The sequence below is a fragment of the Scomber japonicus genome, chromosome 7 (assembly GCF_027409825.1).
Source record: "Scomber japonicus isolate fScoJap1 chromosome 7, fScoJap1.pri, whole genome shotgun sequence".
In the NCBI taxonomy this organism is placed as follows: domain Eukaryota; kingdom Metazoa; phylum Chordata; class Actinopteri; order Scombriformes; family Scombridae; genus Scomber; species Scomber japonicus.
This window is the reverse complement of record NC_070584.1, coordinates 17289190-17303503: the sequence shown is the minus strand read 5'-3', so window position 1 is coordinate 17303503 and position 14314 is coordinate 17289190. Positions and strand designations below refer to the sequence as shown.

Sequence of the window (14314 nt, the reverse complement as noted above, 5' to 3'; positions counted from 1 at the left end):
TACTCAGCCGCACTGCAAACTATCATGTGAAATCCTGCCAATGTTTTTTTTCTATGGTAATTGTGGGGGAACAGGATTAAAGTGTTAAAATGTGTGTGTCAGCAGTACAGCCTGCCATTAATCACAGAGAAGCATGTGAAATTGATAGGTGTTTACACAGGGTGAGGCTGGGCATGAAGGCAGGCTTTAGAGAGGAACGTGATCGGGTGGGGTCAGGTTTGCCCAGGTGGAGAATGTGTGTGTCTGTGAGAACCAATTTAATAATGCAGCAGAAATAGACAGACGAGAAGAGATTGTGTCTGGGTTTGTCCTGAGGGAGTGAAAGTGTATGTGTGTGTTTGTGTGCGGAAAGATACCTGTGTGGTGATGATGGGAGTGAGGCTGAGAAGGGGTTGAAAGCGGGAGCTGCTGGTGGGGGCTGATAGAGCGCTTGGCCTTGACGGTGTTGTCGTCTCGGGCAGACAGCTTCAGTGGCAGCATCTGCTTCATATCCACTGAGGCTGAGAGGAGCAGGAGGAAGAGCAAACAGCAAACAGAAAGAGGCAGAATGTGATTTAATCATGAAATTAGATTGCAACGCTCAACTACAGCTCCCAGGCCATTATTTGATATATCAGAGGACTGACCAAATTTAGACAGCTAATGTGATCCTAATGAGCCACTTAAAAGGTGCTGATCTGGTCAAGCCCGTGTCAGACTCAGATAGTTTGGATTTCACTGACAGTGAACAGAACAGAGTTGCTGCACTGTTACACAACACATTAAAGAGTAAGAAAAAAAACATGAGCCCCAATGCAGCATGTGTTGACTGATTTTTCCAGCAGTGTACTTATTGATACTTTTTATGCTAGCAGGAGTTGGCACCTGATGCACTGCAGTTTTGAAGGTGGTAAAAAAAAAAAAGGTTACAACGTCAAACACAAGGTAACATAGTATCTGCTAGGCGAGGTTTATACTGGTGGAAATAAATTATCAGTAACAAAAGATCTACAAACTCCACCCTCTCCATTTTGCAATGATACATTTTATACGTGATAAAAGATAAAATGATATAAAATTAGAAAAGAATGCACACATTTAGTGTGTGTAGTTATTGTTGATTCTTTCCATCATTAAATATTTTCACATGGAGATACCACAAGTAGATGAGTGTATCCCAAAACAAGTACAGACTTGTATCCTACTGATAACATAAAACTCAGTATTTGGCTTCTGGCTCCTCACCAGTGCTGTCAGTGCGATGTGAGGCTTTGCCACTCTTGCCTCCTTTCCCTTTGCCGCTACTGAAGGCTGCCAGCTTGGTGGGGATCTGCTGCTGCACCCCAACCAGCTTATGCTGCTGGTTGGTGGCGCTAAAGAGATGGAGCGGCACCTCTGTCTTCAGTAGCTGGGTTGAAGAGCCCGCCTCCCGTCGCAACATCAATTCGGGGCGCTCTGGGTAGTCAGCTGGTGCAACAGATAAGCTGGCTCGCACCAGAGGCTTCAGGGGCAAGTCGGACACGTTAGTGGAGCTGGAGGACGTGAGGAGCTCCCCATTCAGGCTGCCAGACAGAGGAGCCACCTGGAGGAGAAGGAAGGAGAAAGACAGAGGACTATATGTTAGTTGCTGAGAGATGAGTTGTTGCAAACATCAATGATGGCTTCCCAACTCCAAACTGCAATTATTCATATTTGTGGTCATATTTAGTTTGAAATCAGAGCCAGGGAGCATCATGTTTGTTCTGTTTGTTTATAAACAGCCTGCACTGTGGGTTATGTATGGGAATATCTTTTAAAAGGAAAAAAAACTTCAAAACAGCTTCTTAAGAGTACAGAGGACACACAAACACTCTCACACACACACACACACACACACTGTAAATCGTCTGTGTGACGCCGTGCCACTACAGAAACACAATCTGTTGAGGAGAAGGGTATTTATGGGCTAAGAGGGAATCAGAAACACATGCCACTACTTTCTGCTGAGCACACAGTTTGTTAAGTTTGGTGCAGGCTTTTGATGTGTTCTCAGTGGCCCAAGGACAATGCACACACACACACACACACACACAAAACACACACATGAACACAAAATGAGAAACATAAAACCTTTAATAATCCCTGTGTACATAAAGGTGTGTCTAACAAAACAGACAGGGCTGTTGGACAAGCAGGGGAACAAGAAAATGTCTTTCATGACATCAGTGGATAAAAGACACTGAGTTCATTGTCTGCTTAATTACCAGAGTGAATAAAAGGTGATCTAAATATTGAGTCAACATCATCATCTAATCTGCAATCAATAAGATTCCCCGCAAGGATTCTGTAACAATGGTTTGTATAAAATATGTGATGTGTAGAGTCAAGAGATTTTAAATGGACTGTAAATCTTTCCCATCCCCAAACTCAGACATGAGTATGTATGTGTATGTGTGTGTGTGTGTGTGTGTGTGTGTGTGTGGTGCAGTATCATTACATCTTTTGTTTGGCTTTAATGATTTTAACTGGCAATTTCTTAAAATACAACTAGTCAATGTTATTCAAACTAGGTCTACGTTTGATAAGTTAGAGGTCTCTTTGTAGTCATATCAAATACATTATAAAAACTTTGTAGTTTTACTCAGTCTGGATGATTTGATAAGTTTATGTTTGAAGGCCAGTAAGCTTGGTATTTTTTTGGACTTAGACAGCTAATATTTAACATACATATTTTTTAATCACACAATTTAGCACCATTCATAAAATTGTTAGTTTCTCTATATCTGAATCCCAGCAATCTTGAAAAGCATCCGAATCATCTACTGAAAGTTCATGAGAATAAATAATAACTATAGGAATATGAGGAATCTAATGAAAGTTTAATTTCAATTAAACCAAGTAAAATGTTTCAGATAAAATAGTAATTGTTAATATGAAATAATGACAGATTGATTAAAAACATTGCAACACTGACTAAATTATGAATATTTAAAATAACCAATAGCACAGAGTGAATAATGCAAACTATGCTGTATTTGACATGTAATGAAAAGTGCATTATCACCAGAATACAGTAAATCACTGGACCAATATGTCAGTCTAACATCTGTTTTAACTGTCGTGTCTTTAGGTTAAACTCTGACATCAGGCAGAAACTGCTCTGTTTGGTATGCGGTCTACATGCTCCATGATTGATGATGATGCAGAATACTTCCTGTGGCGATGGGGAATACATGATGCCTGTGTTTTACAAGGCATGAAGGGCAAACTCATCTAACTGTGACTATGTGTCTGTGAAGACTGTAGCTTCCCCCTGCTGTAACAGCAGAGCATGACGGGACGACCTGAGGCAGAGAGGGGCCCTGCAGAAGGGAAAGTCTCCGCACCTCCTTCCCTAAATCTCCTTTTCTTATTTCCCCTCCATCATTCTTCTTTTTTCAGCACTCACTCATCTTGGCACACAGATGTTCCTTTGTTCACAGAACAAAGTGATTGGCATTAAGCGGCATAAACAGCAGGTTTCCAGGGCAGTAAACCGTGTGGAAGCTGCAGAGCACAAACAGCCCTGACTGACAGCACATAAACAATTAGCACTGGCTTCCTTCCAGAAGCTTCTGTTAATGACAGGCTTGGACTAGCTAATTATACAGCCAGGTTCCTCTCATCCTGAAAACTGCCTGGATACTCCCATATCATACAAACTCAACCAAGCATTTCAGCTAACACTGCACAATGTGCTGCCTTGTGCACAATGGACACAGCTGAGAAATAGATATTGGCTGCTGAATCGTACCTGGACAAGATGATCCATGGAACAGCTACGTTAATGATGTGTTGACTTGAAAAGTTAAATCAACCATGTGCAGCTTTGATCCCTCATTTAATGTGATTAGTAAACACTATACATTTAAATCTGTCTAATCCAAAATCAAACTGTGTTGAAGGGATTTAAAAGTGACGATTAAATACTGTTTTGAATGAAGTTTGGTGATGAACATTTGTACAACAATTCAGTATAAGGTCTCTTGGGGATGAACATTAGAGCTAAGATAATTGATAAGCGGATTAACAAAAAATAATTTAGCAACTATTTTAATACCGTAATCAACTACCCATTCAAATCATTTATCAATGACAAGCTTCTGATGTGATAATGATTTGCGTTTTTTTTTTTTTTTTTTTTTAAAAGGTGGTCAAGAGCGCATGCCATGTACGCAGAGGACCCCAGTTCGAGTCCCAACCAGCAGGCCTTTCTGTATGTGACAACCCCCCACTCTCTCCCATAATTTCCTGTCTCTCTACTTTCAAATAAAAAGGTGTCTATGCCAGAGAAAATCTTGCTGCAGCTCAACATCAGATTACCTACAACCTAACAAACAAAATGTATAGAAAAGTCTAACTATGTTTTTCTTCTCTCACAGAGCAAACAGTTAATTCCAACTATGAGGAAAAACTTTCAGTAAATATTCAAGTTAAAGAAAGTTACAATGTGGCGCTGCACAAAGCGTAAACAGGCAGATGGTGGCGGTACAGAGAAAAATATCTGCCCTCAAGCTTGATGTTCCGGCTCAGCTCTGGGCAGCAACTGCTACTGGCTGATTATAGAAGAAGCAAGTCACAAGCATTTAGATGTGTGCACATGGTCAGAGTGCTAATGGGTAAACAGTTACTCATTGGGTTTTTTTCCCCCAACCACAGGAAGAGACTTGGAAAACAGTGTCATAAATCAGCCTGGAGAGAGCAAAATATAACTCAGAGTACTCACCGCAGGTATAGGTCACCATTTTACGACTGACCTTTTTAATGTTTTCCTTGACTTTGCAAAACCTCTCATGTTTTGGAAATGTTCTCAGTCATGTTCATGTAGTTATTCACACTAAGTAGGAATATAGTTTTACAGTTTTCTGCTCTTGAGCAGGAGAGAGGGTCAGTTGCTACACTGAGCACTTTGCTTTGCTTGCACTTTCTTAATGCATGCACTTTATTAATGCATTTCCCCCTCAAGACCCAATAAATCTGTGAAATGAACCTTTGACCATTGTGCCACAAGCCCAGTTTCTACTGTTTACAGTAGCTTCAAGTTTATGTTTCTCTTTTTACATTACATCTTGCTGCATCGAGCCATTCCTCTTCTAAACTGTCATTCAAATCATAAAAACTGCAGCTCTGACCTTGATTATGCACATGCTTTATAACTTTATATCCACGGGGCTATTGAGAAATCAGATGCAAGGCTGTGTCTGTCCTGGGTCAGAGCCAATAAAAGAAAGCATGAGCCAAATGTCTTCCTTATCAAGGGGCCAACTGAGATCAGATGAGATAACACATGAAAGAAAGCTCCACTCAAGTCAGGACATGCAGTGACTAGCACCCTTCTCCCTTAAACACCCACACATGTTCAGTAACCAACATACACAAACATACGCAGAGGCACGACTTTTTTTTTTTTTTTTTTTTTTTTTTTTAAATGGAGGTCTAATCATAGCTCTACAGGTTTGCTGATGAGTCTTAATGTTGGGTGGTGGTGATTAAATGTCTATTGATATCAGGCTGCCTGGAGCCTGGAACAGATCCTGAGGTTGCAGCTCATGAAAAGGCTGTTTGAAGTGTTTGACGCAGAAGGGGAACAAACCACTTCCAAATCTCCCATTACTGAAGCCAAGAAAGTCCCATAGCAGAACCAACAAAACAGCACATACATACCCTTACATCTGCATGCATAGAAAACACACACATGTGCTACTTAGCTGCTATAAGCATGATTTAATGGGGTGCTAAGTGCTGACATGGTCGAGATCTCATTGGTTCCATGTCTTATCTTGCAGTCTGTGCAACAAACAAACAAACAAAACAAACCACACAATCTTATTCATATTGCTCTTTCAGTGAAGGCCTCTAATTACCAGGGTCCCTGTATAACTCATCATTGTAGATTAGGATAAATCAGCAAGAAGCTCCTTTGATTCTCAGGCTGTGGTTTTCCAGGAGTCACTGTGATGGGTTCTAGGTATAACTCACAGTCAAAGAGCTGCCTTTTGCAGAAATTAGATGAGTGTAATAATTCATGTCAGCTGGTTGTGTTTGTTTACGTCTTGAGTTAAGGCTCCAGTTAACTGGGTGTCACTGAAAGGTCTTGTTACCATGAAATCCTTGGGATACCACAAAAAAATGGATGAACAGATAGGCAGCCAGATGTCTGGAGATGTTATGAGTAAAGCTAAAGCAGATGGATAAAAAAATGTACCGTATGATTGGTTGAGAAGAGAAAAAAAAAAAAAAAAAGGTACACAATTTTTAAAAAGATTTCTAGGAACAAGTCAGGACATGAATGGATGACACTGTGTCCATCAGCTACACAGTTTAAGATTGGTATGCAGAAAGAGACGCTGGCTAATTGGAGATATCAGATTTAGGAATGTATGGTGTACTTGTCTGACTAAGTCTGTCTCCAATGATGTCATTACTCCCTTTCTGCTGTCTATGTGGAAGAAAGCATGTGTATCAGTGAGCTTATAGCACAGGCAGACAGCTCATCAGGCGATCTGTACTTCTCAGGAAATAAAAATCCAGTCAGCACACTTTCTAACTTTTTCTTCTTAAGCTGAAAACATGACACTGACTCACTGACCTCAGTAAACATGGGAGCATTAGTCAGAGTAAACAATCCCTTCATTAGATGTGCTTTACACGGCCTCCTCCTAATGACAGAAAATGTGTGACTCAGGTTGTTGAGCTCTCTTCAGTATTCATGACTAAATAAGCCATCGCACCGTAAAAGGAAAATCAAGGATTGCCAAAAGAATAATAAAATAAACTTGACAGCAGATTACAGTTCAATAACAAAACTGTCAGTCAGATTGTATTTTTTTTGGCTTGTTAAGAAGATAAACTCTGTATCAAGATAAAACTTCCCATGCTCCACACCTTCCTTAACCTCCCCTCAACTTATCAGAGAATGCCAATATACCAAACTGAGGTGGTGATACAGTCCTATGAAAACAACAATGACTTATTTAGTAACTTAACTGTAACTCCTTGACAGATCTGTTAGCACCAGGCATGAAATTACAGTCAGTGAATCTTTCTCAAACCTCCTCTCCCATGAAACACATAAACAATGGCCCGCATTGTGCTGTGAGGAGAGAAAGAGGGATACAAGTAAGCAAACACAGGGAGGAAAGTAGAGACAGAGGTAAAGAGAGGTGAAGAGAAAGGCTGCGTAGGTAGATTCCTGGGTTGAGTGGTTAGAGATGTATTCAGTTGTATGTGCGTTTTTCATTACTCCCATCAATGAAACAGGCCATGGGGGCTGAAACCAATGCCTCTTTTCAACCAGTAAGAGGGCCTGAACTCAAGAACTAAAGATTCATTCGGTAGATTCATGTTTCCACTGTATCTCATTTACTAGTAAGGTTAAGCAAATTTGACTGATGAACGCTAAAAAAACAGTCTGCATATTTCCTTCCCAGTACCCATCAGTGGGTATGGAGATTAAAAAATTATAGAAAGGACAGACTTGCTGGAAAATAAATAGGTTTGATGGGCCACTGTTGAGACTCTATAACATATATTTTAGACTACCTTAGAAGGGTGGGTACCGGATTCATGCCCAGGGGAAGGGATTGAAGGAAGACAAGGAGAACCAAAGTAGGGTGAGGTTTGGGAAACTGAAGCAAGAACAGTGAGAGGAAGCAGGACAGACAGGAAAGTCCCTTCTTATTCTTTATCCTGCTTCTAATCATCAATCTTCATCTCACTGTCACCCAGCGACTCATCCGTGTCCTCTGTTCTCCCCTTCTTACACACGCACAGACACTTAAAAGTGCAGCATATAGTTCAAAGCATTATGTATCTTGTGAAAACTCACCTTCACACCACTCAAAAATGATAAGATTAATAAATGTTATATAATAAATGTTGTATAAGTGGTTGTTTAACAAAACCATAAAGAAATTGTGATTAAAATTGGCATCTGCTAGCTTCTTAAAGCTGTAATATGTAACTATTATGCATTAAAATGTCTAAAACAATTACATCTATGCTATATTTTTTACTTACATTACCCTTAAATGTTTCCAAAAAATTTCAAACCGAGAGCAATAATTTTAATTAAGGTAACAGTCTGATGGCCTATCAATGGTGTCTTACTGCCCTCTCCCAAAGAGTATAAGCGCACAAGATAATAAAAACAAGAATTTAAAAGTCATGAATTGACTTTTATTTGGATTTAAGCCACAGTTTTATGATGTAAGTCTTAAATCTTGGTCATTGTTTAGAGTATATCTTTTAACTCAATGAAGGATTTTAGTCATCGCACATCTAGATGTCAAATTATTATAGAGACAAGCTGAGTTAGTGGCCGAAGTGTATTTCTGCATGATCAATTACTGTATTTAGTAATACTGCTGTCAGTCTGCCTATGACCATCACACGTTCCCCACCTCAATGGTTTTCCTCTTGATCTTCTTCTGGTGCTCCAGGCGTTCCTTCTCTTTTTCTACAGCTCTGGTGGATTCTCGTAGCCTCTCCAGGTCCTGCTGGTATGTCTCCCTCTGCCTTTCCAGCTCCACCTTCTCTTCTGCCAGACGCTCCTGCATTTAAAGAACGACCAATGTTGCACAGTTTGAGTAAACTAGAACATTTCATTACTAATTATAAATATTACAATGAACCACAGCCAACAGGACTAGGCACTTTACCTCCAGCCGCCTGCACTCATCTTCCCTTAGTCGGAGTCTGGTCTCTGTGGCCTCTACTTGCTGGCGGTGCCTCTCCCGCTCCCTCTCCCAGCGATGCTGTTCCTGCCGGTGCTGAGACTGCAGCTTGTGGAAGCTGGCTAGTTCCTCTCTTTGCAGGGCCAGGGTCCGCTGTTTTTCCTGCTCCAGGAGCACGTTGCCTCTGTGGCGTCCAGGCAGGGAGGCCCGCTCTATCAGTGAGGCCCGCTGCAGCTCAATGTGGCTGTCCTGCTGTGATATGATGGCCTGAAGATGGAGACAGTGACAGGAGGAATATAGCATAAGGTCATAATGTGAAGCTACATTTGAATCTTATGCCTACAAATGAAACAATTTTAATATTCACTAATAAAGTGAAACTGAAACTGTATACATTTTTGTCATGAATATTGTGAATTTTTAATAAAGCAAACCACAAATTCAAACACTATATAATTAGGAAAAAAAATGCAAACATATGGTACATATCACTGTTTTGAAATTCAGAAATTGGATTTATTTCTTTCACTGCTAAAAAAAAATCTGATTATGATACTTCAGACTTGGCAGTTGTAGGGTTTGCATAATGTACTGCATCATTTTTTTGTTCATAACATTTGCAAAACATAATTATTTTATTGTCAAGACTTTTTCCTAATAGAAATTGTTAAAATACTTTTCTGTAACAATTAATTTCTGTATATTTATGGCTATATTCGCTTGCTGTAGCATCAGTGTGGCTGCAAAAGCTTATACACTTTAAGGTATGATGTGTTGTGTTTTCAGAGATGTTCTTCTGCATATCACTATTGTAACATGCAGTTATTTGAGTTATAGTTGCCTGCCTTGAACTAGCCATTCTCGTCTGACCTCTCTCATTAACAAGACATTTTGCCCACAGAACTGCCGCTCAGTGGATACAGGGATTAAAGCAGGAAAAGATTTAAGTAAGACATGATTTATGAGCCTGAAAAGTTGTCCAAGAGGAAATATGTACAAAGTATTGAATTAAGTGTTACATGAATTTAAAACTGCTCTATGCCTGAGAACTTTAATCCCTGCTGGATGTTTTTTGCACCATTCATTATGAACTCCAGAGACTGTTGTGTGTGAAAATCCCAAGAGATCAGCAGTTTCTGAGACACTCAAACCACCCTGTCTGGCACCAACAATCATCCCACTGTCAAAGTCACTGAGATCACATTTCTGCCTTGTTCTGATGTTCGGTCTAAACAACAACTGAACCTTTGGACTATGCCTGCAAGCATTTATGCATTAAGCTGCTGATATTTGCATTAACAAGCAGTGGCCACTGAGTAAATGTTGCTCAGAAGAAACCACATTTCTGTGGAGGAACTCAGATAATTGTGGGTGCCGCTGCTCTACAACTAGAACTTTTTGTTCATTCAGCATTTTTTCGAATGTAATAATGTTCATGTGCTGACAGATTACATTTCAAATGAATGTCTTATCCTGCAAAATGTGTAAAAGTGGCTGTTTCACAATGAATCTACAGTGGGCACATTCAAATGGAGGATTAAAAGTGTAGGAGGCAGTATTACAGTACCTGCAGACTGTAGAGCCTCTGGGAGAGCATCAGCACTCTGTCAAAGAACTGAAAAGGAGACATAGACAAGGTTATTATAAATCAAATAACCACCTGAGTCACCAAAACAACATGTCACTGGATAAGCAAACTACTGTTGGGGATCTAACCTCAGCCTCGGGGAAGGAGCTGGACCAAATGCAGTTCCATCTGGCAGGAGAGCAGCAGCTTTCATCAACCTGAGCAACAACAATGAGACACAGAGCAAGTCATACTAGTGAAATATCATTACAAGCAATCATTACATGCTAACTGCTGCCCAGTACTGCTACATAACGTACTGCTACATAACCTAATTTAGAGTAAAACTGTTGTGATTGTGATTTGTGTGTTTGGCTAAAAACTCTAAAAGCCTTTAAATTAAATTAAATGTATGATAATGTACAGAAGCTGAAACTTTATATCAGCTTATACAATATTCAGAATTAACCCACACTATGCAAATGTTTTATACATTTCCATCCATCCTTCACACTTCTCAGTTATAATGGTAGAAAAGGCAAAGTTAAGACAAATCTTAATGTTTAAAAACCTGTTAACTACAACCTGAATATGAGAGCTGAGCAGCTTAAGATATGAAATATTGATCAAATATTTGGCAGTAATATAACAATGCCTACATTTAGAGCAATGCTGATAACACTGTACAGGTTTGACATTAATAAATACATTTTGCAAGGACTGTATGAACTTTTTCCCAGCACTGAAACTGATTCTGTGATAGACAGAAAGACTGGTTTTCCTTTTCACACACTAAACACTGTAAGGCAGCATGTCATTACATTTTGTCTGCCTGATTATTCTCAAGCACTAGGATTTACTGAGAGTTAAATCAATGTTCAGAGTACATAGTTTTATCAAGGCTTTATCTATTTATAAACAAAAAGTGACCTGCAAGAACAAGGTTACAGTAAACATCACGACATGGAAACTTTCCAGATGACTTGGTTTGCTTGGTTTATTGCTATTTACAGGAAATAACACTGAGTCATCCCAAGATTTGTGTGTGTTTGTGTGTGTGTGTGTGTGTGTGTGTGTGGATGCGTATGTGGGTGTGTGTGAGCGTGTGGGTGTGTGTGGATGCATGGAGTGTGTGTGTGTGTGTGTGTGTGTTTGTGTGTGTATGATGAGCCCCTACCGTCTGCTCCTGAGTGTGGCTGCCAGAGAGGTCTTTGAGCTGAGGGTCGGAGCTGGCTCTCTGGCTTCTGTCTCTGTTTCTCGACTCGCCAGAAAAGTTCTTCTTGACGCTGCCATCTGGCATGGGCACATTGACACCGACAGAAACAAACAGTGACACACAGACATGATGAAACCAAACCAACCAGGAAAACAAGACACAATAACAACCACACATACTGCACAGAAACAACAAGTATATGCCTATAAAACTATGGCTACAACTGCATTGAATTATTATATTGTCTTTTTTGACTGTAAACAAGGCCAGCAAATAAATCCAATCAAGATAATCAACAACTTTGTAAAAGAAAGTCAAATTTATTCATAGCATAAGATCCACTGAAATACAACTGCAAATCCATTAGATAGTAGACTTCCCCAGAGCATCGAGTGTATTGCACTCACTCTTACTCAGGATGGAGGGGCTGCTGTCATAGCCCCCAAAGGTGTCTGCTCTCCTGGGCAGAACTCCAGAGCTGCTCCCTTCATCCAGCCGTGAGGTTGGAGTTTCCTCCCTCACTCCAGACTGCAGCAGGTTCTGGAGGTTTTCAACTAAATTACCAGGGAGAACACATCGAGATTAAAAGGTTGTACAGTGAGTGGTTCAGAGGAATAGTAGTTAATTCAACAACGCTACTACCTACTACTTTATAAGTACTTTAATATTCAATACTACAAATTTGTGTATTAAAAATTCACATAATGTTAAGTATCTAGATACACATATCATGCAGCACTCTCCTACCGTCAGTGATTGCTCCTTTGAGCAGCGTCTCCCCCTGCTGGAGGTCTGAGGCTTCTCCTCGCAGAAGCAGTCTGGGACGAGAACCTGTGTCCTCCAGACCTGACACAGACTCTGCCATGTCTGCAAACAGCTGCAGCTTCTCAGTAAGAGCCTGGACGATTACTGCATCCTTCTGGCTCAGACGTTCTACAAATACAGACACAAAATAACATTAAAAAAGATTTAATGGCTTAAAACATTGAGGTTTTACAATTTGTCACAAACTTCACCTCAACCCCCAGTCTTAAAAGGCACTGTATGATTTTGAAATTCGTATAAACAGCTTTGGTTGCATAAAAAAAACCTAATATGTGCCCTCAAAAGTTTTGCACCACTGACATTGATATGGAGGAAAAGGACATAAAAGCCACTTCTGACAGTTTGAATGTTAAAATGATACATGAGCACCCCCTAGTGGCTTGGAAAATTACATAATAATTTCCCTGGGCATTTTTTCTTTTTTTTAACATCTGTCAATGTAGTATCAGAAGTTAGTACCTTGAAATTCTTTGAATCGGGAAGCGCGTGCCTCTTCCTCCTCACTGACAAACCTCTCTTCTGTATTAGGACAGCTAATAGAGGGACAGGACAGATACCATTACAAGTGAGGAGACACTGGAAGTACACTGACGGTTATTGTTCTGCATTCTCTGTTTCATCTACACATATTGTGCAATAACATGTTTCACAACAATTTTGTTAACTGTAGCTACCTCTCAACAGCTTGCCGTATTTGTGTCATCCACGTGTTTCGTTCCTCCTTGGAATAGGTATGGATCTCGTACATCTCTGGCTCATTGGAGGAAGCACAAATAAGAAACATAGCTTTCTCCTCATGAGCCACTTCCCTGACAATCAGCTTCTGCAGAGAGATCACTGACGGCTTGTTATCCTAGGGAGATAACAAAAGGAAGATGAAGGTGGAGATATTACTGATTACTAAAAAGTTTTGTGTTTTTTTAAAGAGTGACCTTAACAGAGCTGATTAAATAAACATTTGAGAGTGAAAATTCAGTTCCCACTCATATCTTACTGCACATTTATCAAATATTCTTTAACAAACATAATGTTTTGTTAGATAGTGCTGAACTGACAAAGATGAAAAACAAATCACTCACCACTGTAGCAAATACATATCTCTGGTCCTTCTCTTGTAGCAGGAGTAACACGTCAGAGAGGAGCACTGCAAGAATATCTGGATGGACAAAAGTCAAAAGACACTCGACTTCAGACTGTAAACTGGAAAGATGGAAGATGTACATCCAAAACTATTTTCTCAAGTAGATCAGTAATGTATCTTGTTTTATTCATGCCATACCTTTGAGCCTGCCAGAGGCAGCTTTCCAGTTGACTGTGCCCTCATGCAGCAGCCGTCTCCTGCCCTGTGCCAGGTCCTCCCTGCGAAACACTCGGCCATCTTTGATTTTTCCCAATGCCTTTGGCTCCATCTTGTTGTGTATGTCTCGAAGCCGAGATGTCTTCTCATGGAGATTAACCAGCGCATCCACCTGACTAATTGTGGCTTTAATGAGACCCAGTGCCCGAGTCAGCTCTTCATGTTCTTCTGTACCCACTAGAGATAGAAAACATACAACAGACCAGAACAAGTTATTCTTCACTAAATAGATGTGTGTACTCTCTATTTATATATGTGTATTTAGCAGAAAATGCATGTGAAACAGCAGACCTTCAGTGTTGTGCAGAATGCGCTCCACTAGTACTGGATACTTGGTAATGCGCTGTGTCACCAACAGAATGCACTCAGTCACTCCTAACCTCCGCACAATGGACAGGTTGTTGATTTTCTGAGAAGGAAAAAAAGCATACATTTATTTCTTCATCAGACTGCAAAGTGATCTATGATACTGCACTACTGAGCTCATGTGGATTCAATCTGAACAATAAGAAAACATTTTATGTTTCTTACCCGTATGATGATTTGGAACCTTTTGTTGTTTTGCAGCTGTTCTTTGTAGTAGCTAACAGCCTCAGTGTGGTGACTGCAGAAATCTCCATAGTACTCCTTCATCCTCTCTCCTATTTCACCTGAGAACTGGAGAACAAAGGAATCCG

The 14314-nt window shown here is 40.2% G+C and overlaps 1 protein-coding gene across 1 annotated transcript in view; it reads right to left on the bottom strand.

Moving 5' to 3' along the window:
* Positions 1-14314, bottom strand: part of arhgef18b (rho/rac guanine nucleotide exchange factor (GEF) 18b) — a 37062-nt gene that overhangs the window by 4462 nt on the left and 18286 nt on the right. Inside the window, exons 16-30 of the mRNA XM_053322056.1 lie at positions 14169-14294; positions 13929-14046; positions 13560-13814; positions 13360-13436; positions 12955-13133; positions 12740-12813; positions 12203-12388; positions 11863-12009; positions 11417-11532; positions 10389-10457; positions 10240-10287; positions 8658-8939; positions 8400-8549; positions 1225-1561; positions 357-500 (exon numbers count right to left, since the gene is read on the bottom strand). Of these exons, the coding sequence (XP_053178031.1) occupies positions 357-500; positions 1225-1561; positions 8400-8549; positions 8658-8939; positions 10240-10287; positions 10389-10457; positions 11417-11532; positions 11863-12009; positions 12203-12388; positions 12740-12813; positions 12955-13133; positions 13360-13436; positions 13560-13814; positions 13929-14046; positions 14169-14294 (2308 nt within the window). The remainder of the gene's footprint in view (positions 1-356; positions 501-1224; positions 1562-8399; positions 8550-8657; positions 8940-10239; positions 10288-10388; positions 10458-11416; positions 11533-11862; positions 12010-12202; positions 12389-12739; positions 12814-12954; positions 13134-13359; positions 13437-13559; positions 13815-13928; positions 14047-14168; positions 14295-14314) is intronic.